This window comes from Neopelma chrysocephalum, unplaced genomic scaffold (assembly GCF_003984885.1).
Source record: "Neopelma chrysocephalum unplaced genomic scaffold, ASM398488v2 Primary Assembly neopelma1_102, whole genome shotgun sequence".
Lineage (NCBI taxonomy): Eukaryota > Metazoa > Chordata > Aves > Passeriformes > Pipridae > Neopelma > Neopelma chrysocephalum.
In genome coordinates this window covers 3266697-3291384 of record NW_020897765.1, presented here as the reverse complement: position 1 = coordinate 3291384, position 24688 = coordinate 3266697, and the positions used below count along the sequence as shown (strand labels likewise).

The window sequence follows — 24688 nt, the reverse complement described above, 5'->3', positions numbered from 1 at the left end:
TGGATAACTTTGCAAGGAGAAGGAAAATGTTAGTGACTTTTTTCTCATTCTTTTACTGGGTCTAGAAGACATCTTTGAAAAGATAACAGGAAGATCACAGTAAAGCTGTACTTCATTTAGCTTTTAATTAAATTTCCTTCCATAGTTCTATGCTTTATATCCAGCAGAGTCTTTTTTAAATATTTTTTTTTATAATATTTCTGTTTATTAAGTACACTTACAGCAGAATTAAGAACAATGTAGAAATTCTACTCCATTGAAGTATATAAAACTCTCATTATCTTTAATGAAGACAGGGTTTCATGTCAAGTCACATGTCCTGGTGATATCCCTGTGTTATTGTTTTCTTACTTTGGGAGGTTAAGGCTGTATGTGTGGATGTAGGAGCAGCAATTCCATGTAACTTAGTCAAGAAAAATCCTTTGGATCAAGAAAGATCCTCTTTAGGCAAAAGATTAATAGTGATCCCCTTGCTCACTAGCATTTGCTGCTGAACAGATAATTCACTCTGTTGCTGCCACAGATGTTTTCATAAGCACTGAAAAGCAAGCAACGTGTGTCTGCTCTTAGGACACTCCTTAGCTCAGCATGGAAGAATTGCCTTAGCAGTAACACTGAATAGCTCAGATACGTTTGTCCATTCAACCTTATTCAGGCTTCTCTATCTCAGGATAGAGACATGGAAATGTCTTTATGGAACCCTTGATATCTTGACATGCTCCAATATACAAAAGGGAGGGACAGAAGTACTCGGATCATAACAAGTCATGCTGGTCAGTGTAAGACAGATATTTCAGGACCATAAGGCCCAGGAATTTGATATAGTAACTCAGCCAGAATCCTGTTATTTATTTATTTACTCATATACTTACTTACTTATAAAGTCTGCGGGAAACGGTGTTTGGGAGAAAAGAAAGAAGACTTCTGTATATCTTTGTAGATTAAGAAAAAAGTAACCATGACCTTAAATTGTATTAAATATAGCTTTAGAATTATAATTGCTATGTAGATGTTTCCCAAGTGGGCAGGCTAAACATGTTGTTTTACAAATCTGGAATCTCAGAAATTTTTAGGCATTGACGATATAATACTCCTGCAATAATTCTTCCAGTGCTAATATTACAGAGTGAAAACAGAATCTTTTCTCTTGAATGAAACTTTGTGGCCTTAATACAGCAAAGACTCCAAGAATATGTAAACAGTTATTAATATTATGCTTCTCAGCAGTCCCATCAACATGGCTGAAGAGTCTAAAACAGGGCAGAATTGTGATTCATCTCTGCACTTTAGAGAAATGCTTTGAAAAACATCATAAATCAACATGAGGGTTCACAAACTTATAGTGAAATGTGATAAAGTGCTTTACTGAACTAGAACTAGTGTTTTTCAGTATCTTATAAAACCAAACACTGTAAAACATCAAATATTTGACACAAGATTTTTCATATTTGATGTGTATAACCTTAAGAACATCGGTAACAATTCATTTGGACAACTTTGTGGAAGGACTTTTTTTTTGACTTTTGAAGTCTTGAGACATTAATTTCTGAAGCATTTTTGGTTGTTATGAAAGAAAGAGGCTGATGGGCTTTGAAGAAAGGCAGTGGGATCTCAAGCTTTTCTATGTGTACCATTAAAATGTCGTGGTGACCCAATGTTGATAATCTCTCCAAAAGATAATGACCTGTCTCCACTTACTTTTGCTTTTGGGGCAGAAGGGTTCCATGCAAAAAATAACTGCTCTGGCTGCCTAGTCATTCCCCTCATAAGGGGGAAACCTGGAACACGCTGTGACAACCCTTCTGCGCCTTCACACAGGTTTTTTTTCCGAAGAGAAACCATGTTGCAGAAGGTACAGAGGAAAAGTTCAATGCCACAAAGTCAGGATGCAACTACTGGATATCTAGATGGGAGATTTAGGAAATAGTCTCAGGTCCCACAGTGTCTACTCCTTTGCAGCTGAGGAAGCAGAGAAAAAAAAATAGAGAGGAATACATTGCTGTGTTTTTGCTCACTTATCAAAGAAATCAACAAGTCTTATTTGACATGAACTAATAAGTAATCGAAAAGTCAAAATTAAATCTAAGTGTCTCGATTTTTTTTTAAATCACAATTTTTCTGAAAAAAATCATCTTTGCTTGATAAATAGTTTCCCTCTTTTATGTACTTATATTATTATAGGAATAGGAATATATTCACGTGTTCTTGAAAAAATCTTCCTACAGTAAAGACTTATTGTAACATGATCATTGGATGAAGATATCTTAATAAAAAGGAGCTTTGAGGCTTGATTCTACGGCTTGTCCTTTTTAATTACAGAAGTTCCATCATCTCATAAGGGATTTGTTACATTTCTTGATGAAAATTTATTGGAATTTTTTCTTTATTTATCCCTAGCATTAACATATAAGAGTAGTTTACTTCAGAGATAGGTGGTGAAATGTATATTATTTTCAATCTTGCATTTGCTCTCAGTAAGTTACGACAAAAGTTTTTGAGGGCAAAGTGCTTTGTCAGTTATTTGTGCTATTATCCACTTGTCTGGTTGTTCTTTCTTCTTCAAACCAAATCACACAACTTCTTGCTAGAAATAATCATAGCAAACCTAATCCAAATTACCATGCTCAAGCAACTAATAAAATAATTAAATAACACTGTTGACACTTCCTGTGACAATTCCGAGATATTGTTTGACTAAATCGCTAGTTAAATACCTTAGAACTAATATCACCACTTCCTAGACATTCAGAAATCTTTAGAAATTTGAATACCTCACAGTTTTTGAAATTAATTCCATTCTAGCTTAAGCTATGCTTGTATGGAAATTAAGATTTTATTTTACTAACCTTCAGTAGGAACTGCCTAGTGACAGAAATTAGCACTGCTGTAAAAATTGGACATTTGTGCAGAACAATATTATCCATTGTAATTTCTTTATTAACATTTGTGAAAGTGTTACTTCACTCTTCAAAGCCTATTTTGTTCAAAATCATAAGGGATCATTCCCTTTATATATACAGACTGTCATTCTAATACAGTTTGCTTTTCATGGAGGTTTTTCCCCTCTTTTTTTAATGTAGAATACTTTTTGATACCTTTATAGTTTTCATTGAGACTGGATCTCTAGAGTTCTGAAAACGAGAAATTGGGAGCTATTTATTCTTATTCAAATAATAGATGAGATATGAAATGAGCTTCATGGTGGATGAATTCCCTGGAGATTGTTTAATAATAGCTTATGAAGTTTCCAGAATTACAGCTCGCAAATTAATTTAAGTGGTCAATGTTTAACCACAGGAGCAGAGAGACCAAATTCTATATTGAGGCATTAACTCTTTAATCTAAACAGGAAACAAAAGATTGAGGTAATATTGTAAAGAATATTTATGGGTATTCTGAGGTAAAAATAAGAATTCCATACTGAGATGAGAGCAATAAGAGGCAATTGTGTCATTTACTGTTGTCATTCACATTAGATATAATTTTTTTTATCTAATGGACAGCAAATACAAATGATGTGCAATCATTTTTACTTACTCTGGTGATGTCAGCATCAGTAATAAATCTACTATTCACATGCAATTTCAGAATAGCAGAAAAATTGCAAATAAGTAAATTGCAAAAAAAAAAATTAGAACTGACAGTATTGTGAAGCAGGACTGCCATATTTTTGCCACTATTTATCTTTATTTCTGGGTAAGAATTTTCTGTTGAACTGAGGACCAAACTGGGCAAAATATATTAGAAATTTCACACAGTATTTCAGAATAATCTGGAAGCTTTACTGTATGTATATAGTATGTGACAGAAGTATTTTAAAAAACAGCAAGGAAATAACTTTAACATTTGAACTGCGTTGGATCAGCAAAAACATTCATTTATCTCTTTTTCAAATTGCATGGTTTGAGAAGGTTTTTTTATTTTTATGAATAGAGATTATTAATCAGTTAAACTTAGAAAATTCTTAGTAAATCTTTCCGTAATCGCCTGCTTGGATATTTACCATTCAGCAACAGCCAGAAGAAAAGAGACTTATTTAGTGTTCCAAAGAGTATTTCACAAACACTAACCTCTTCCATTCCTTGGCAGTAGACAATAACGAGAAAGTGAACAAATAGAGCATTGACAACTCTAATGAAATAGTAGAATATTTATCTTTAAAAGGTTCCATAGCTCTTCTCTAATCTGCTTAATTGTTTTCATCACACTGGTATTTGTGTAAGAGTCTATAATTTGTTCAAATAAATGTTACTATATTTAGACATGATTAATGTTATTGCAGTAAGTACCAAAGGAGCTAATCATAATATGCCACTTATGATAATGTCTTGCCATCATTTTATATCACAATGATGTTTCAGTGAATTTACACCATTCTGAAGCCAATCATTGCTACAGTTCACTGTGATTAATGTAACCACCAGTGAAAGCTTATAATAATTATTTTCTTTTGTAAAGTGTCTCTAAATAGAATTTTCCCCCTAGAATAAATTTAATTTCATTTTAAGTGTGAAACATGGCAAATGACTCCTCTATCAATTCATGTTAAATATTTAATGAGTAGTGGAAGTCTACTATATACTGAAAAATGTTTTTGTAATTCTTCTTCTCCTAGATCTTGGTGGAAGGTACTGTAGGCGATGGTTTCACTGGAGACATTGGACTTGATGACATGTCTTTTCTAGGTTGCACTCTTTACAATGGTAAGAGTTGAAGTGTACAGCTTCTAGCTGTGAGCTGATTCATTGCTGTTATTTCTAAATATTGCCACTAGAAAAGCAAAACCCAGATCAAACTCTGACTCATACCTGACAAGGAAATTTAGACTTGTTTCCTGCTTCCCTCATATCCAGGCATCAGCACAAAACAGTTTCTGCTGTGAAAATGAGGCCCAAAGCAGATCCTCAGTGAGAAATGTGCAGCTTCCAAACTCTGTGAGATCTTGATTCCTAGAAAGAAAAAGAAATTTAACTGTATGTAAAAAAACCTAAGCTTTCATTCAGCCTATTCAGTTGGATACAACTTTCCACCTCCCCTCAATAATTCTTGATGTATTCACTGTGCCAATTGCTCTCACATGGCAGCACACAAATCGTTCAGATGATAGAGCAACCTGTCCTCAGAAATCCTTGTTACTAAGGGTAGTACAATGTCTACAGAATTGTAAAATATTATATTGCAAAATACATGTACTTGAGGACACCAGACATAAATCCTTCGTCACAGAAGGGATTTTAAGAGGACTGCTGTTAGCTGCTACAGGCATTACAGGGCTATATGTGGTGTGGCAGTTGATGTAAAGTCATGATAGGGGTGTAGAACAGCAAACCATTAAGACCAGTATCTAAATATTAGCATCCTAGTACTAACTCTAAAGCACCCTAGTGCAGATGCATTTTCGCTACTCTAAAAATTTCTTGTTGATATAACTATGTATACTAGGAATATGAAGTGTGTATGGCATTTCTTTTGCAGATAATTATCTCACTTTTTAGCAAATTTATACACTGCACAGCATTTACTGTATCATTTTGAATAGAGAGGGTTTTTTTTCTAAATACTCAGTTAATGTACAATGCCTTATATCTGAGGAAGAATATCTTGAAAGAACAAATCAGAAAATCCCTAAATATTTCCAAATGGGTTATGAAAGAAAATTTTCACAGAATATGCCAAATTGGAAGGAACACACAAGGATCATCAAAGTCCAACCCTTAGCCCTGCACAGGACCATCCCCAAGAGTCACACCATGTGCCTGAGAGCATTGCCCAAGTGCTTCTTGAACTCTGTCAGGCTTGGTGCTGTGACCACTTCCCTGGAGAGCCTGTTCCAGGGCCCAAACACCCTCTGGGGGAAGAACTTTTTTCTAATATCCAACCTAAACCTCCCCTGACAAAACCTCAAGCCATTCCCTCAGGTCCTGTCACTGGTCACCACAGAGAAGAGATCAGTGTCCGGCCCTCCTCTTCCCCTCATGAGAAAGTTGTAGATTGCAATGAGGTCTCCTCTTCTCCAGGCTGAACAGACCACATGACCTCAACCGCTCATCCTACAGCTTCCCCTCAAGGCCTTTCACCATCTTCATTGCCCTCCTTTGGACACTCTCCAATAACCTAATATCTTATTTATAATGCAGTGCCCAAAACTGCACACAGTGCTCAAGGTGAGACCGCACCAGTGCAGAATAGAACAGGACAATTACTCCTTCAACCAGCAGGCGATGCTTTGCCTGATGCCCCCCAGGACATGTTTGGCCCTCCTGGCTGCCAGGGCACTGTTGACTCATATTCAGCTTGCCGAAGTCCCTTTCCATGGCACTGCTTTCCAGCATCTCATTCCCCAGTCTGTCTGAACAGCTGGGGTTGCCCCATCCCAGGGGCAGAATCCAGCACTTCCGCTTGTTGAAATTCCTATGGCTCGTGATTCCCCAGTCCTCTAACTTGTCGAGGTCTCTCTGCAGGGCCTCCCTGCCTTTGAGGGAGTCAACAGGTCCTCACAGTTTTGTGTCATCTGCAAACTTCCTTAGTATCCCTTCCAGTCCTACATTCAAGTAATTTATGAAGATGCTGAAGAGCACAGGGCCTAAGATGGAGCCCTGTAGAACCCCATTAGTGACAAGTCTCTAGTGTGATGTAACCCCATTCACTGTTACCCTCTGTGCTTGATCCGTGAACCAGTTGCTCACCCAGTCGATGATGGCTCACCCAGCTGTGTGCTGGATATTTTGTCCAGAAGGATCCTCTGAGAGAGAGTAAATCAAACAATAAATTTGGAAAGTATAGAGGGTCAGAGTGTCAAAGTTCATAAACAAGAAAAAAAGTTCATTTTGTATGGAAAGATAAAACAAGAATACTCAAGTACCCTGTCCACACTCTATGGTGGACAGAAATCAGGTTTTGTGTTCTGTATATTTTTAAAATGTTTTTAATTTTGGAGCAATTTTTGAGGCACTCCAGGGTCCTGTCTTTATTTTATTTCCTCCATGCCATAAAAATATCCCAACAACCAAAAAACAGTCAAAGAGACTGTGGGGAGACCCTAAAAAAATAGACAATAAATATGGCATATTCCACCATATTTAATACAAGTTGGATGAGGTTGAAAAAGCAGAGTTTCCATATCCTTGCACTCTAGAATTAACTACTAGATGCCCAGTTGCTCTTGTTCCACTTTAAGTAATCAAAAACTGACTAGGAAGAGATGGGCTTGATAGCTTGGTGGTAAAATTCCTCATAAGTAGTATGAAAGATGTTGAATTTTGAGTGTACCACTTCAATACATTATTTGAATGCCCTAATGAAAGGCTATTCAATGATGCTTGCTCTGGAAAATGATATTTCATAAACCACAGAAAATTAATTGTTTCATAATAGAGAAAGTGTCAGATCTTCCTTTCTTCTCAGGTGTAGTAAAGGTTACGATACTCCAAATTTCTTCTCCCATTCCAGTGGGTTAGGAGACTTGAGTGTGACATTTATATTTAAAAATTTTTAACCAATAAGGTCTTTGCTATTATTATGAGCTGTAGATAAATATATTAATTCACACAATTCTTCCTTCAAAAGGATTCTTCCCCCAAGTCTTTTGTTTGAGTCTTAAAATATTATAGGAGCACCATTCATTTGATTGGAGTGTAATTTATTTGTCTTAGATTTTCTTTCTACCTTCTGAAATAGAGATGGCTCCTGTTTGTGGGTAGTTTATTATCATTCTTCGTGCTCCGGGCTTCAAGAAAAAAACCCAGCAAAACCGTACTTGCTGTCCCAGACACATTTAATATGAAAAGTCATCACATGTACTTTTTAATTAACTCAGGTGTATTGCTCAGGTGCATTGTGCACTACAGCTTATAATTTAATTAAGGATTAAATTTTAAAAAGGAGTTTTATAATGAAAATTCCCTTTATGGACAATAATAGCAAAGGTTTTCAAGAAATGAGAGTAAGCCTGAAGAAAGGTGCATAGTAAAGTATAAGAGGAAAAGAAAAGGCAATTGATTTGAAAGAAGTGGTAATGAGTTTGAATGAAGCATAAAGGAGGTGGTGGAACAAGGTGATGACCTCAGAATAATTTCTTTAATGAGAAAAGAATTTTTTTTCAGTGATGAATTTACAAGGTAAGAAGGTTACATAGTAATTTCCACAGTCACTTGCAGTAATCGACATGTTAAAAAAAAGCCATTATCATCAGAATAATCTGATAGCCTTGGTTCACAGGGAAAATAAGTTTCTGTGATTGTTTTTCAGTCTCGGTGGCATCAATTTTTTGAAATGACTCACTCAGTTAATCCAACTTTGAAAGACAGGCAAGAGGTGTAAATAAATTCCTGCAAGTATCGAAAACTGTATGGATCGTGGTTGGCTGGCATGACAAAACTAGTGCTTTCCACTGAGGAAATGTTTAATTTAGCTCCTGCTGAGCAGCATTTAAGTCGTTCAACTCGACTGTCCAGGCATGTTTCCAGTAAATCTATACCCTTGACAAAGGGTGGGAGTTGCAAGGGGAGAAATCATTATGAAGCTAGAACGCCTTGATCCAGGCACTCAACATTCTGTTGCTTTATTTTTCAAAGGAAACTTGCCCACTGTCTCTACGACTACTTCAGGAACTTCAGTTCCTGCCACACTCCCCATGAACAACTGCACAGAGAAGGAGTTTGTCTGTAGAGCCTCTGGTCGCTGCATCCACATGACCCAGAAGTGTGATTTCAGACCTGACTGCTCTGATAAGTCTGATGAATCAGATTGTGGTAAGTGTATGAAATCTTGTACTTTGTTATCTTACTAGTTTCTGGTTGATAAACACATTGCTTTAGCTGCTATTTGTTTACCTTTGGAATTTGGTATTTTTAATATGATTTTCCCCAGAAAAAAATAATAACATTTTGCTCTTAACATGGGAATCTGCGATGTTATACACTTTCTGCCTTACGATTCAGACTTGACATTTCAAGTTACTAGTGAAATGTGACAGGGGAAGGAATCCTCAGTTCCCTAATGATGGGTAGCTATACGTGACAATTTCCAGTCAGCATTGTTTCTTAAAATACTCACTCACTGGTCCAGACGGGAAGAGAGAATAAGTTTACTGTCTCATGTTTCAGGTGGACATCTGGGAGAATGGGATCCACTTCTTACCTACTTTAATAAATAATGGGTTTTGTTTTCTTGTTAGGGTTTTTTTCATACAAAGTAGTTGCAGCAACAGCAATGATTGTGAAATTCAGCCTATTCCACACAGAAGTGAATTACAGCCTGTAAAGCTCTGGTAGTCAGATGGGAACATTGGAAGTGAGACAGTGGACAAGGTCCCCATATGTTGTCCATAAAGGTCTAAGACAGTTGTTGATTGCTTCTGAGTTGTAGCAATTCACACTATAGCATTTTAGAAGCAGCTGTTAATGACTTTCTTTTGCCTCAAAGCACAGTACTTGAAAGTACTGCTTTACGGAAGCCAATTAATGAGAGGGACAAACATCAGAGAGTGACCTTCTCAGCCTCTGCAAGCAAAACTATGGTCACTGAAGATCAAAACTCTGAATTCATTACACTTTGTGTAGGGAACTCAATTACCTATCTCAGGGCTGAGGGCTCAGCGAGGAAAAGTAACACTAGACTCACTATGTCTGTGTCTTATGTGAGAATAACTGGAAAAATGAATCTGATATATAAATGTCACTGGATAGTTTCCTATAGTGTGAAAACACACCAGCCATTGAAATCTTGCCCTGAAAAATAAAGCAGAGCCCTCTGAATAGAACTTTTATTTTTCCCCTCAGAAATTTACATTATCTTAAAAAACATCCTTTCCATCTGAGCACGATAAATACTGTGTAGAATACACCTTTACATATTTGTGACATCTCCAATCATTAAGATGGCAATTTATCCTTCAAACGACAGTACTGGAATAGGAGTTAATTATGTCCTGACTGAAACAGAAAAATATTCTCAGAAAGGTGTTGTCTTTGTCAGAGGCACTTGAAACATAATGTTTACAAAGCACCTTAAAAATGGGAATAAACTCTCAATGCTATTCCATTCTTCATTCTCAGGAAACATCACAAATCCTTATATGGGCAACTCTTGAGATCACACTTGCTTCAGTTTGCTTCCTTACTGAGGATATACAAGCTTTAAATCAAAACTCCCTCTCTCCTGACTCTACCATTTTTACCCTCCAAGGAAAGAAACATCAGGCACATTCTCCTAACAAACTGTAATTTCTTGATGAAACATTTAAGCTTCAAGTGTTAAAATAAATTCTCATTTCCCTTGCATAATTCTCACAGCAGTCACTTAGACTTCAGTATAATAATTTGTTCCAAAGTTCTGGAGAGTGACTAGACTCAATTTGGATCATGTAGACAAAGTTTTCGTAAAATACTCAGAAAGATGTACTGGAGAATAAGTATTCAGAGAGGAAATGGAAAATATGTGGGTTTCTTTCCCCTAAGGAAGGTCAGTACTGAGCTTACTTTTCTTGCCCAGTTGTTCCGGAACCAAGACCTCAGTGATGGGTAGTTGAATATTTATTTAATAAGATAACAATTCAGTATTTGACACTAGTACCAAATAGCTGCCTGAAATATTTGGGGTTTTTTTAGAGTTTTGGTCATGGACTTTGTACACAATGTGCAAGGATTTGCTAATGCCATCAGTCTACAGGACTGAAGAAAGAGCCCCACAGCAGCTCACAGATTTGCAGCTGATGAATTTTACACACCTTTCCATGTATATCACAGGACAGATTTTTAGAATGACCTGAAAGCTGGTCAGAACACATATGAAGGTAGATATTGAGGTGCAAATGAATTAGTATATTGCCAAAATTAGAATCTGCCTAATTGAGAACATAGAAAATTTATGTTTTATCTATAGAGAAAAAACTATGCATGTTAGTACTGTGAAAGTATTCATGGTTAATATAAATTGAATCCTTTGTATTTCCATGTTGCTTACTCTATTGTACCACCAGCTAATGATTTTCAATCTTTATATAAACATGAAGTATTAACTGTTCATCTCTAAAGTTTTGGAAGTCTGTGACTTTGAAGATAAAAACCTCTGTGGATGGCATCAACCAGCCTCTGAACAGATGTCAGGAAGCTATTCCATGCATACCACAAACATATTCAAGTGGAAACTTGGAAGAGGGGCAAATCTCTACCCTGAGCAAGAGCAACACAGCCCATTAACTGATCATTCTACGTGAGTACAATTTTTCAAATATGTGAATCTTTCTTAGAATATGTGAGCTTGGCCACCACAAATCGATTGTCAGAGGGTAAAACTCAGTTCACAATATTGAAGCAGTGTACTGATTTATTAATGACATGTAATTAACTGACAATCAGTGAAGTAGATATGCAGGATCAACAGCATCAATCCAACAGATGAATCAAAATACAAGACATTAATAAACAGATACACATTCCTAAACATCCTTCTATGAGTAATTCCCAAAAGTTTCAGTACCTCCTCATCCAGAGAAACATGTGCAATCCCTCTCCCACAGGATGTGTTCTCCCTTATGGGAAAGCAAGTTTGGAAGACATGGCTGCTCCAGCTTTATGTGTACACATAACTCTGCCTACAGTCTGTTAAACACGCCATGAGAAATCAACTCTCCTTGTAGCACCCCAAACGGTCAGCCCACCAGCTGGCTGCTGATTATGGGCAGCATGCAGTGGGGGTGCTGCTGTCTGGTCTGTGCAGTGGTTGTGGCATCAGCTAGATGACTTCTGGTATGTCATAACCAGGTTTTGCCTCCTGCTCTTTGCACTCCATTATAAATCTCCTCTATTACAAATTTTCATCCTACTTTTATATTTCTATTCAAGCTGACTTCTCCTGTAAAAGCTCTTTGTAATTAATTTAGTACTGTTTAGAGTAGTTGATGGTGGTCATCATCTGGATCAGTTTTAGGTCAATACTTTCTCAGACAGCCTTCAGATGCACAGACAATTTATGCTCACATTTTTACCTTACTAGATATTGTTAGCTATTTTTAGTTATTGTTAGCTATTGGTAACAAGTTTATTATTGTTATTGTTAGATATAGCTATCATCCTAGCAGTTTTACCCAAGGGTAGGCAGAAAAAGTTACCATAACGGGTCTTGTGAATTCTGCAGTCATTTAATATTTAACTAATGAAGCTCAGTTTAGTTGATATTTTCTTTACGATATCTTTTTATATTACCATTTTTCTGATAAATTATATAACTTCATATTAAAATGTAAAATGTCTATGTTCTCTTAGTGAATATTTCTAAATTAATATTTCATTATAGGTGAATTGTTTAAGACAATTACTAGCTCCCCCAAAGATATTCCTTTGATTTGTCTCAAAGAAAAAAGTTGGCTTTTCTGCATGGACATTTGAGTTTACCTGTTTAGTTTTTTTGGGGTTTCTTTGGTTTCTTTTTAAAGTAAGAATTGTGATTTTAAAAAATGCATTAATGCAATATATTCCAGTTTAAAATAACAGTTAAGATTTATTGAAACAAAATCCCTGTACATTTAATTAGCAAATTTATTGAGTACAAACAACTTTCAATGTTATACAACTTCATTAATAAGAAAATTTCTGTACAGATTAATTATTATAAACAGAAAAATATTTGACTGGTTCTAGTGACACATGTGTTTACTTTATGCAATAGCCCACAGAGTGCAAAAATGGTCTTTAATATACCAAACCCACAAAAAATCATTCAACAAGAGCAAAGAAGAATTAAGATAGTACCTAATTATTTCTAGGTCTCTACATTATATATGGAAAATAAGTGTATTATGTAAAAAACAGCAACTATTTACAATAAATTAGCTGTCAAATATTTCATTGACAGCTATTTAATTGTTATATATTTGCCAATACCAGCAGTGTATGTGTACTTAGTAAATCCTTTCACAACCTTTCCACTACACATTTGCATTGGCACAGTGATACATGAAATTGTACTACTGTTTTTCAACATATTTTCAGGTTTTAATACAGCCAACAGTATATTGAAAAGGATTCATAAAAAGAGAAAGTAAATGATCCATAGAGATTGCAGTTTTCAGGCAACTCTCAAATGCTTTTGTGATGTTTCACGTGAGATGCAATTTGGTTCTACTGTTTCCCCCTTCCTGATTATTGGCCTATAGAAGAGTACAGATGCATGATGCTTCCAAATTACTGTAAGAGATGCAGAGCAGCAGTTTTGTTGAATTAAAACCCTGCAAGGTTTGATTTTATTTTCTCATCCATTTTCCCCAAATTACCATGGAGTTAGGTGAGAGAAGATGTATTACTGTAATCTTGTGTGTTTGCAAATCAAAATAAAACATGTAGAATTATGTATAGAATTGTTTGAATTCATCCTGATGCAAGAGTAGGTGACAGTGCAACTTACAATGAGTGCTTTCAGCAGAAATACCCATGACTGGTTGGAGAATGAAAACATCTGCTTCCCTAGAATAAGTACTTGGCTAGCCACGTGTAGGCTGATGAATTGTGAGGTGGAGGTGTGAGTCTTTGAAGCTGTAGTTACATTAATTAAGTGAAAGTAATTACTGCAGGAGTAGAGGAGAGAACAGCTTGTATTTGCACATAGAAACCCAAGGTTGGAGGAATGGAAGCCATTATGGGAGTGTGCTGTGGCAGCCTGACAGGCTTGGGCTACAAAAAGGATGTTGCATGTTTTGCAGAGAACTGGGTGACATTGACACTGTGCACTGAAAAGACATCTGCATGAATGCAGAGCTCTTGTGGCAAGATTTTACACTTAGCAAATGAAATTCTCTTTGGCAGTTAGGTTTCTAAAAGCTATAACAATTAAAGTATCAGTTTGTGTAGCCTTAAACGAGTGTACAGAATAGACATCAGCAAATGGATAACTCAATTTATTTACTTTTTAGAGAAACTGGTTGGTGATGTAGCAAATTCTTTGACATTATTAATGATATTTGGGTACAACTGATAATTGAAAACTTTATAATTACTTAATTGATATAATTCATATCCAAAATCTGTCATCAAATCTAAGAAGTCAAAACAACTAATGATGCAGAAATAAATTTTTAAGCTCACATGATAATTATTACAGTGTGAATAGCTCCCCTGAGAATCATGTTTGTAATAAGAAATCTGTCTTACTTTTGTGTGTGCTTTTCAGACCATCATTACCAGAATTAAGGACAGGAAAAATTAGGCAAAATTAAAGGTTTTAAGCAATATCCTTAAGTCCAGCAATTTTTAAGCAGTCAAAAAATTTTTAAATTTGAGAGTCTAAGAACTTCAAAATAGGAGAAGAAATTATAATCCCATAGAACACTACTCAAGGAACTTTTGAAGGGAGAAAGCTTAATTTAACTACTTGAAGGCGCTTTTTTTTTATAGTGCGTTTCACTTAGCTGATATAACCAAAACCCCAAAATTATATTACATGTACAAAATTGACCTTGTTTTGTGCCATCAAGCCTGACAGAGAAGAGATAATAAAATGAACATTGAAATCAATATTGAAATTAGTTTTCGTGTATATGTTAAATACTAGGTAGTCTCCAAAATAGTTAAATGCAGTTAAGGAATATCTTGTGTGAAGGGGTCAGAGACCTGATCAACCGGGACCTGGAAAATGTGCAAGGAATGTTGAGACAGTTTTATATGAACAGAGCTCTCTTTGGAGCATTCATAGCCAGATACATTGACTCTAAAGGTAAGATTTTCTCTTTGTGAAAAAACGCAGAGGGAAAATTCTTCAGTGGCCAGACAGGAAGAGGAGCAACAGGGTGTTTCATGGATGAGGATCCTCTCCAGTACAGTATAATTCCCCTTAAAAATCCTTCCATAAGATTTATATAATTTTCTTTAGAACTGAACTGTCTCACGATTTGCGAGGTGTAAAGGCATGAAACAACCTGCAGGAAGAAAGGGAGATTCATTGCTGCAACAGCCTCCTAGTGCCTAGATGGAAGGGTCCAAAGTTGAAAATCAAAGGCAAGTTGTAGATTTGCAAACGGATGGATGAGAGGAACCAAGGCCACCCCTCCTCCAGTCACTGCAGCAGCTTCCTTGTGCTACCAAAAAGACAGCCTGAGCTTTCAGTCCTCCCAGCACTCTCAGCACAGGTCACAGCTTCCTTGGCTGCTTCCTTTCTGATGTTGCCTTCTCTTCCCACTAGCTTCATGCCAGTATTGTCTTCTTCATTACAGATACCTTCTTGATTTCAGCAGTGCTTTATAACCAAAATCAAACCTTTTCTAATACTTTTCCCATGTTGGGATAGCTTTGTCCATGTGATGTTTAGATAAAGCATTTGAGACATCTGTGTGCTACAGGCAAATACCTCATTCAAAGGCTGGAAGATGACTTTGCTTGGATTATCCTATGTGTGTCTTGAAAGTGTATATGCTGTCATATGAAGACAATATCTTCAGTGAAGACAGTGCTACTTTTGAATGTCATCTTGTCCCCTACGGGGTTTTCTTGACCACTATTTTGGTTTTTTTCTCTGTACAGAAACCCATCTGGTCCAATAATAGGTCACTAACCTGGCACATCTTGGGCAGATGGTTTTGGAGAGCTGAAGAATAATACTTTCAATGTGTAATAAGTCCAACATGTCTATGGGGCTCTGATTTGCTCTGTAGATACTGCACAGTGTTTATGGACGTATATATTCAGGAAAAATGAAAATGCATGTGGAGGCTGTTGCTTTCTGAATTGCAAAATTTAATATGGTGTGCTAATCATTGGGATACATATAACTCTAAGGAAACTGAAATTTCCATCTCTTCAACAGGAAGCTGAACATGAGCCAGCAGTGTGTCCAGGTGGCCAAGAAGGCCAATGGCATCCTGGCCTGTGTTAGGAACAGTAGGACCAGGGCAGTGATTCTGCCCCTTCACTCAGCAGTAGTTAGGCTGCACCTTGAGTGCTGTGTCCAGTTTTGGGGCCCTCAGTTCAGGAAGGACATTGAGGTGCTGGAGAGTGTCCAAAGAAGGGCAATGAGGCTGGGGAAGGGACTGGAACACAGGCCCTATGAGGAGCGGCTGAGGGAGCTGGGGCTGTTTAGGTTGGAGAAGACGAGGGTCAGGGGAGACCTTATCACTCTCTACAACCACCTGAAAGGAGGTTGGAGCCAGGTGGGAGTTGGTCTCTTCTCCCAGGCACCAGCAGTAGGACAAGAGGGCATAGTCTTAAGATGTGCCAGGGGTGGTTTAGGTTAGACATTAGAAAGAAATTCTTTACAGAGAGAGTGATCAGACATTGGAATAGTTTGCCCAGGGAGGTGGTAGAGTCACTGTCCCTGGAGGTATTTAAGAAGAGACTGCATGTGGCAATTAGGGTGGTGTTGGGTCATGGGTTGGACTTGATGATCTCAGAGGTCTTTTCCAACCTGGCTGATTCTGTGTGCTTTTATGTGATTCTGTGGTTGTTGTTTGTTTGCTTTTCTCATTGCTGAGATTTGGGAGGAAATCAGAAATCTTTAATGAAATGCAGTTTTTATTTTCTAATCAGGTTTAGTTTTCAATCCTAAAGAAAAATAATGAGTAAAAGGTATTTTATAAGTCCATTTAAGTGCTTAATTAGACATTCTCAAACAATTTGTAGAAGATACATAGATGAATTAACACTTTAAAAACTAAGGTATGTCTAACAACTAATTAAGTCAGATCTTAAACTTTCTGTACAAGAAAGTTCAGCTGATAAATTTTTGATCCACTTTCAAACATTCTAACAATAGACCACTACTACTGTGAAATGTGTAATTCACAGCATGAGACATTACTTGTAACACTGCTAGATTTAGGATGGGCTTAATTATTTGATAGGTCTCCAACTTTTCTTAACACATCTAATCTTTCCCTCACTGTTAATTCCCATTTAGTATATTCAGTTCACTGAGTTCTTTTGAATGCTTTGAAAAGGGAAATACAGTGAAGATTCTTTTATGAATGCCCATTTTTTGCCAACTACAGTTTAAAAGATATTTGAAATATTAAGCTATTAACAAAGACAAGTGTACAAATATAGGTCGGTTGCTTTTGTTGAAAACTTTATATCCTTTAAAATGTTGTGTTTTTCCCTCTGAAATTAATTAGGATTATTGCACTGGCGCAGGAATGTCTCTATATAAGGAATGCTTTCAGTATAGAGGTAAAATTAATTATTTTCAAAGGGTAAGTATCAAGATTTTAATGACACTTACTGTAGCTGCCAACTGAAAGGTTTTCCATGGGATAATTTTCCAAATTAGCCTGAGCTCTTGGAACTATTGGCAGGGGAGTCTTACTGTGTTCTGCTGAATTTCAGCACTTACATAAGATCTACATTGAAGGCCAGATTTATTTACTGTTATACATGTTTAACAATATCTTGTTTTACACTTGTTATCATTGAGTCCTTGAGATCTCACTAAAAAAAAAAATCAGGGGAATACTTTTATGGAATAGGAAAGAAAGGAATTTAAGGAGGGGTCAGATGACTAAATCACACAATGAAGAAATTGTTATCTTCACTAAAGATCACTTAAAAACAAAGATGGTGGGTGAAGACAAGAACAACATCTGAGCAGAGTAAGAGAGACTTATAATTTATGTTTATGGAAATTTTGGTATACTTTGTCACTGTATATTTCTTACTAGTTTAAAATACAGGTAGGCCATCTAAGAAATCTTTTACTTTGAAATCGGAGCTTGACAAACTGAACAGATGGTTGCATATACGGTAACTGGCTCTGCTACAAAAGATGTATCCATAGAAGATGAGGGTCCTCTAGCATATGAACTCTATGCAAACAGAATGATTTCTTATTGCTTTCTTGAAACTCTTCCCCCTATAGAATGTGCACCTCCCTGTAAATTCCATGCAGGCTGCTAGACTAGACAGCTTCATGACTTCAAAACAGAGAAATTTCTTTCTTCTGTGAGCAAACATGATGCAAATTAATGTCACTAGGAGAAAGCATTTCTTTTAAAGAACATGGATAGATCACAAGTATGTAAGTCTTGTAGTCCTAAGTGTAAAAATTTCCATGATAGGAGTGAAAGTCAACAAGAGTGCTTGACACATACTTACCCATTCCTTTCTGATCCTTCTGTTTCCCGCCACTTTCCCACATAACCTTAATATTCTTGTAATCGCATACTGCCACCAAGCTTAACGTCTAGTGTTCTGTGAAGTGTTTCACTGGTAAACTTAACTTTCCTCTGGTTTAATAGTTTTAAATGTGATATTGTAGCAAGCACTGAAACAAGGTGAAAAAAATTGCAGTGACCTCTACCTTCTTAGGATGTGCCATGGGGCAAGTAGCATCTAGGCAGAGATGTGATCTTTGGTCTGCCTTCAGGACAAAGACATGTCTGACAGAACATATCAATAAGAGATGGATAATTGAATGTTGTCATAGTACTGATTGTACCCTACCACTGCTTTAAACTAATCTCACTGAGAGTCATGGACGGAATACTGAATAACCCAGGAAGTATGAGGGCTGTAAGTGCTACTTCTTTTCAGAGCTTTTCGTCATTCTGCTTCTTACAGTCCTCTTGAGTGCTGTTGTAAATACAGAGTTGACTCTTTTGGGCCACCGAAGGCATGCTTTCCAAGTAGCAAATTCTGAATTTTTAAATATTTTGCAAACCTTAAGAGAACTGGATACTCTCTTACCTCTGGGCCAGACCCTGACAGAATACTCAGCACCAAGGAAAAGAAGAAACCTAAAATTGTTACATTGTTACAGCTTTCTTCAGTAGAAAGGAGGGAAATAAATTAATATTCCGAATATATACTTGCTTAAAAGACCTGTAACTATGAGTTTTCAAAGTTTTCAACTATTAATTATAGTACCTGCAGTTTATTAGGAGAAACTTTTAATATTTAGGCTGCTGTCTAAACGATAATGAAAATGCAGGAAGTAATTATGAAAATGTCTGAATTGCCAGAATTCAGTGATAAAAGAAAAGCTTCAGCAAAAATTCTCTCATCTGTCTCTGAATGAAAAGTAAAATAAAACTGTGGAGAAGATCCTGATTTCCACAGATCATTATTCTTCCCCCTGGAATCTCCCCCTGACTGACTTCAGTCTCTGCTGGGTTTATGAACAGTCTTCACTGATTTCACTTGTAACATGTCTGACCTACACCAAATGATGGTATGCCCCACATTTTAAAATGTTGTCTTTTTCATTGTTTTGGGGGTTTATTTTGTTTTGTTTCATTTTGTTTTTAATTTCTAGTGTGACACCAGTGGAGGTAAAAGCAGTACTCTAAGTAACAAGTAGTGAAACAGTCTCTGTTTTTTGAGGATTTTTGAAAGGCTGCTTCTGAATCTGTACCATCAAATTCCTGACTCTTCCCATTAGGCAGGACTTTCAGTCTGAGAAGGGCCTGATGCCATGACATCTTTGGACATATTGTACTTCTCCTGGCAGTACTTGCTGGGCATGGTCACTGCCTTCTCACAGCTGTACTGGTACAACTTTACAGAATGGTTGCTCAGAACTTGGTCAGTCAAGAAAACTGAAAAGCAAGGAAAACCTAACACCAGCACCTATTTAAAAACATAGGCTACATCATCAGGTTTGTGAGCACTTGTTGGAAAGGTTGTTTTGAGAAGCACTGAGCATGAAGCACCTCCACTGGGGAGAGCAGAATCTCATCTTTGTTTAACAGCTGCTTTTTACTTGGGAAACAAGTGTTTTAGAGGCCAAATCTCGCATGCCCAAAACACCAAAACTGCACTTCTGGTCTCTCTGTACACTCAGAGTCTGATGCTTACTTCATCTTTCCATCTTTTCCAGCAGATCAGGAGACAAAATTGCACCTGGTGTCTTGGATATTCTTTACTTTAAGGCAGGATTGAACCCTCTGATTTCCCTTTGGAAAGGGTTGTAGGGAAAGCCAGAGGCCCTCTAGCCCACATCTGTATGATCCTGTGGATAAAGGTTGACTTCAACTCTTTATTTTTTTTGCCTATCTCTGATATGAAAATATCAGCTGCATTTGCGAGGGTTTCTTGGGGTTCTGGCTGCACACTAGAATGTATCCAGATACCCAGACAGCAGATACTATCTAGAGAAATATTGCAATCATAACTTAATTATGATTATATTTTTTGTTTTAATAAAGATAACCCTTTTTCTTTGAGCAGGGGTACTGAAGAAGGCTGGTATCTGTTTGCAGATAGCTCAAATGGAGAATTTGGTGACACAGCTGACTTTGCTACCACAGTCATCTCCTTAACGGGTCCCAGATGCAAAGTCATATTCTGGAACTACATGAATGGTTCAACAATAGGTTCTCTGGAGGTATGGAGATGCTATTTGTTTGGGATTTTTTTTGCTTGATTGTTTGTTTTGTGGGTTTTTTGTTTGTTTTGGTTTTTGGTTTTGGGGTTTTTTTTAACAGCGTGAAATTACTGTGAGGAAATTTATACCTTCTCTTTTAATTTCATTAAAGCCTCGGCTGCTAATAAATGAAAATGAATAATTACTAACACTCTACTTCTCTCAATATATTATGATCTGAAGGAAGAATTAGCTTCAATAGGCTGGGGAAAATATAACCTATAACAACCAAAAATTCTGACCTTGTAGAGATACCACAGTTGGAACTTCCATACAAGCAAAAGCCTGGTATTACACAATACCCTTTGACACTGAAAAGCAACAGTAGATAATAGGGCATCAAGGTCTTTGCCTGAATGTTGGAGTAGGAACAAAAGAAGTAATTGTATCAAAATTTGAGCTAAAATTTTGTAGAAATAGCTTAGTCCTTGGAAAGTTGAAGATACAGTTTTCAGAGTTTGATTATATTAATGTAAGCACCATTGAACTATTTCTATGATATATAAGTAACAAATGTGCTTACCCATACCTTTTTCTTAACTCTAGTTAAAATAAAGCACTTCTTGAAAAGAAATTTAACTCATTAGCAGCTTGTAGATCAGAGTCACTGCAAAGAGAATTAATAAAACAGAACAATTTTTTTTTGCCACACAACATAAAATGGGATTTCCCATTATTGTTACAAAATACCTACAGCATCAGGAATGGATCGAAAAAATACTCAGGATAAGTCACTCAGTCACCTTTGCATTCAGTATCAAATTGCATATATAATAGAACAGGTAATTCACAGTCTACATAAAAGCATGTGTGCACGTGTCTATAGTCACACATGTATCCTCAGATAAAAATATAGTTTGTATTGAGAGTAAAAAAGATATTTTCTTATTCAGCATCCTTTATTCTCTCAAATAATATCTGTAATTCCTTTCTCTCTAATTTATTTATTTTCCCTTAAATTTATGTCTTCTATGGACAGTTCTTCTTGTCTGTAAAGTTGGATGTCACTTTGTTTTTCTATCCAATTTAATATATTATCTGTTCCTTTTGTTCCCCTGGAATGAAAGCTCCTTAGTGTAAGGATCTGCTGTTTGCTTGGTGGAACTTACCTGTTATGCAACATCATATACACTCATGGGACTGCATAAATTAAAACAAAAAAAGGGTTTTTTCATTATGATGAAAATTGCCTGGGCTGCCCTAAGAAGATTACGCAGAGTAGCAGTAAATCCTTGAAAGCAGAAGTAGTTCAGGCAACTGGTGAATGGATGTTTAGCTCTCTAGTACTGACTGGAGACACAGCTTGACACACTTCATCAAATGCTCATCTTGTTGTTATTGTCAGCTCAGTTGAATTTGGATGCCCAAGAGGTTGGAGCAATCACATTTCGGACTTTCTGCTCATGTTGAAAAGTGCCATCTTTCCCCAGTTCACTGACTATTTCCAGGGGTATAGGGATTTACAAGTCTTTCATTGCCCAAATATATGAAATTTGGTCTTTATAAAAAAAGACCAAGTTTTTATTTGTAAAAGAAAAAAAAGTTTCATAAGAATCAGGACAAGACAATCTATCCCAGAAGAACAGTCTAATTTATGTATGAACTAGTATATATGACACGTTAGTAATTTTCCCATGTTTTACAACTGAATTACAACCCAGTAATTAAGAATTTTTATTCACTGTTAGCCACTCTGGGTAAATTAATGAGGTAAGTTAGTCCAAGTTAAGGCTCTGGACTGAGTATGTTTTCTGAGGTCAGAAAAGCTTAGAGCATTATTTCCTTGGTATAGTCACTTATGCTGGCATATCCATTTGTGTTGGGTAGGACATCAGGAAAAGGTTCTTCACTGAGAAGGTGGTCGGGCACTGCAACAGGCTTCCCAGGGAAGTGGGCACTGAACCAAGCCTGTCAGAGTGCAAGGAGCGTTTAGACAATACTCCTAGTCATATGATTTTATTTTAGGTTGTCCTTCGAGGAGTAGGGATCTGGAGTTGATGGTCCCTTCCAGTTCCAGATATTCTACGATTCTGTGATATTTAATGATGGTATAGAGATGAGATGGACAGGATGCTTTTGTACTCTTGTATGGAATTAAGGGACCCTAAAGTGAGTTGGAAATGGAAAGATATTTTTTAGTGACCTAGAATTATTTCCCTTTTTAGGTACTCTGTAAAACCAGTAGCAGCACTTCTAAATTGTGGACTCAAAGTGGCAGCCAAGGTCCCCAGTGGAACAGAGCAGAAGTGTTCTTGGGAATTCGATCAAATTTTCAGGTGTGTATTCCTATACTGTGTGCTTCCTACACAGCTGGCTTTAGTACTTCTATATTATACATACTTCACCTCCTCACTTTCCTTTTTGCCCTGTACATGTGTCTCTCATCCGAATAGCAAAAGTCATCTCTTTGTCTGTCTGAGTGGTTACCTGAGCTGGACTCAAGTTTTTTGGAGATTTCTCATTCCTCTTTAATCTCAGACTGATATTCATTTTTAAGACTGAGAATTTCTTCTGTCCTTGAACCCAACTTAGGTTAAATTATTCTACTTCTTTCTCCTTATTGTGTAGTAAGTAAAAACATCTGGATTTTGAAAAAAGAATCTTGAGCATGAGGTTTGCTTTGAAATAAGAGCAGATTCCCAAACCTCTTAGAGATGCTTGCCATGCTTAGTTGTAGTCTTATGAAGAAAAAACAGTCAGGAACATATTTTTAAGTGTTACATTACCTGATACTTCATGGACTTTTGATGAAACTTTAACATTCTTCTTACATTTATGGGAATAAACGACTACTCTTTTTCAGACTTATTTTGCAGAAGTAGGTGAAACTCTTGCTATTAATTCAGGATGAGTGAGGGCTGGTATCTATATTGCACAATTTATTTCCTTTTTTTTTTTTGTTCTTGGTAATGTTAGAAGATGACTCTTCAATAACTATAGTAACAGATCTGTACAAGCTGTAGTACAAGCTTTTGTAGGACTGAGCTTTGAAGAACTGACCACTTCATATTCTACGATTTGCAAGAACCACCAGTCTCTGTTCTTCTCATGTTGTGTGTATAAGCTTTTCTATACCTTATTAGTGGCTTACTGTAATAGCTCTGTAATTTTTATTAGGTTATTTTCAGGGTAAAACGTGGTGTCAGTTACATGGGAGACGTGGCAGTGGATGATATTACCTTTGAAGATTGTTCCCCTTTGCTCATCTCAAGCAAACCTTGCACATCAGAGGAATTCACATGTGCCAACAAGTACTGCATCCCAAAGAATAATCTGTGTGATTTTGTAAATGACTGTGCAGATAACTCGGATGAAAGCCCTACTACTTGCAGTAAGAATGGATTCTTTTTTAATATAATTATCATAAGTAACTGTGCCTGCTGTGAATTTTTATTACTTGAATACTTTTGACAGCTTATCAGCTAAGAAAACAAACAAGAATAATTTGCTTAAAGTAATAATTTAGTTCTATTCCTTGGCTTTTAAGGATTTGAAATTACTATTATTTAATTTAAAATCACATTATAGAAAATACAAAGAGCTGGTAATGAATTTCTTAAAATAACTCAGAAAGCAGCTGTCTTTAAAAGTAGAATACAATTATCCTTCTTTCCATATGAAAAGAATGTATTAAAGCTGAAAAAAAATACTTCAAGCATAATACCCTTGGGAGATGGGGGACCTACCTCCTTAGATATTTCAAGGATTGTCGGGTCTCTCAGCAGATCATTTTAATCTCAATACTGTACAATTTTGGTTTTACAAGAGGTATCAGGAAACAGCATATGTGGTATCTGATTCAAAGAATGATGTTTCACATCAAATGGCTCCTCCTGGATCACAATATATGGTATTAACACTTTCTCTTTTTTTTTTCTACTACAATAGTGGGAAAGGCTCACACAATCAAATCTACATTATTTGGTACCATATGAAAAGGTGCCTCATTTTTATGGAGAATATGAATACAGTTTATCAAATTCTCAGTGAATACAAATTCTATGAAGCAAAAGTATGCTGATATTCTATTGATCTAAAGTACATGGCAAAGGGACTGTGTTTTGCAAATTTTTTTGCAAATTATTTTCATTTAACTCCTCAGTGACTTCCAATTCAGAAATAGTACATCACTAACCTTTATGGGGATATTCACTTCGGATCTCCTGTAATTAAAAATGAGAACTGTTTCAACTGGAATTACTTTATTGAAAAAGATTCTCAGGCTTTGGCTTTTACTTTCTGAAATATTTAAGAACTGTTTAAGTTTTTTTAAAAAAATTTTTGATTGTCTGTATTTCCCATCAAACACCATCAGCCAAGTAAAAACTGAAGCATTAAAGGCAAAATG

At 36.4% G+C, this 24688-nt stretch overlaps 1 protein-coding gene across 1 annotated transcript in view; it reads left to right on the top strand.

Annotated features, from left to right (window-relative positions):
* Positions 1-24688, top strand: part of MALRD1 (MAM and LDL receptor class A domain containing 1) — a 248160-nt gene that overhangs the window by 69767 nt on the left and 153705 nt on the right. The window contains exons 18-23 of the mRNA XM_027695630.1: positions 4616-4703; positions 8574-8750; positions 11034-11211; positions 20145-20301; positions 22506-22616; positions 23458-23671. Coding sequence (XP_027551431.1) covers positions 4616-4703; positions 8574-8750; positions 11034-11211; positions 20145-20301; positions 22506-22616; positions 23458-23671 — 925 coding nt within the window. The remainder of the gene's footprint in view (positions 1-4615; positions 4704-8573; positions 8751-11033; positions 11212-20144; positions 20302-22505; positions 22617-23457; positions 23672-24688) is intronic.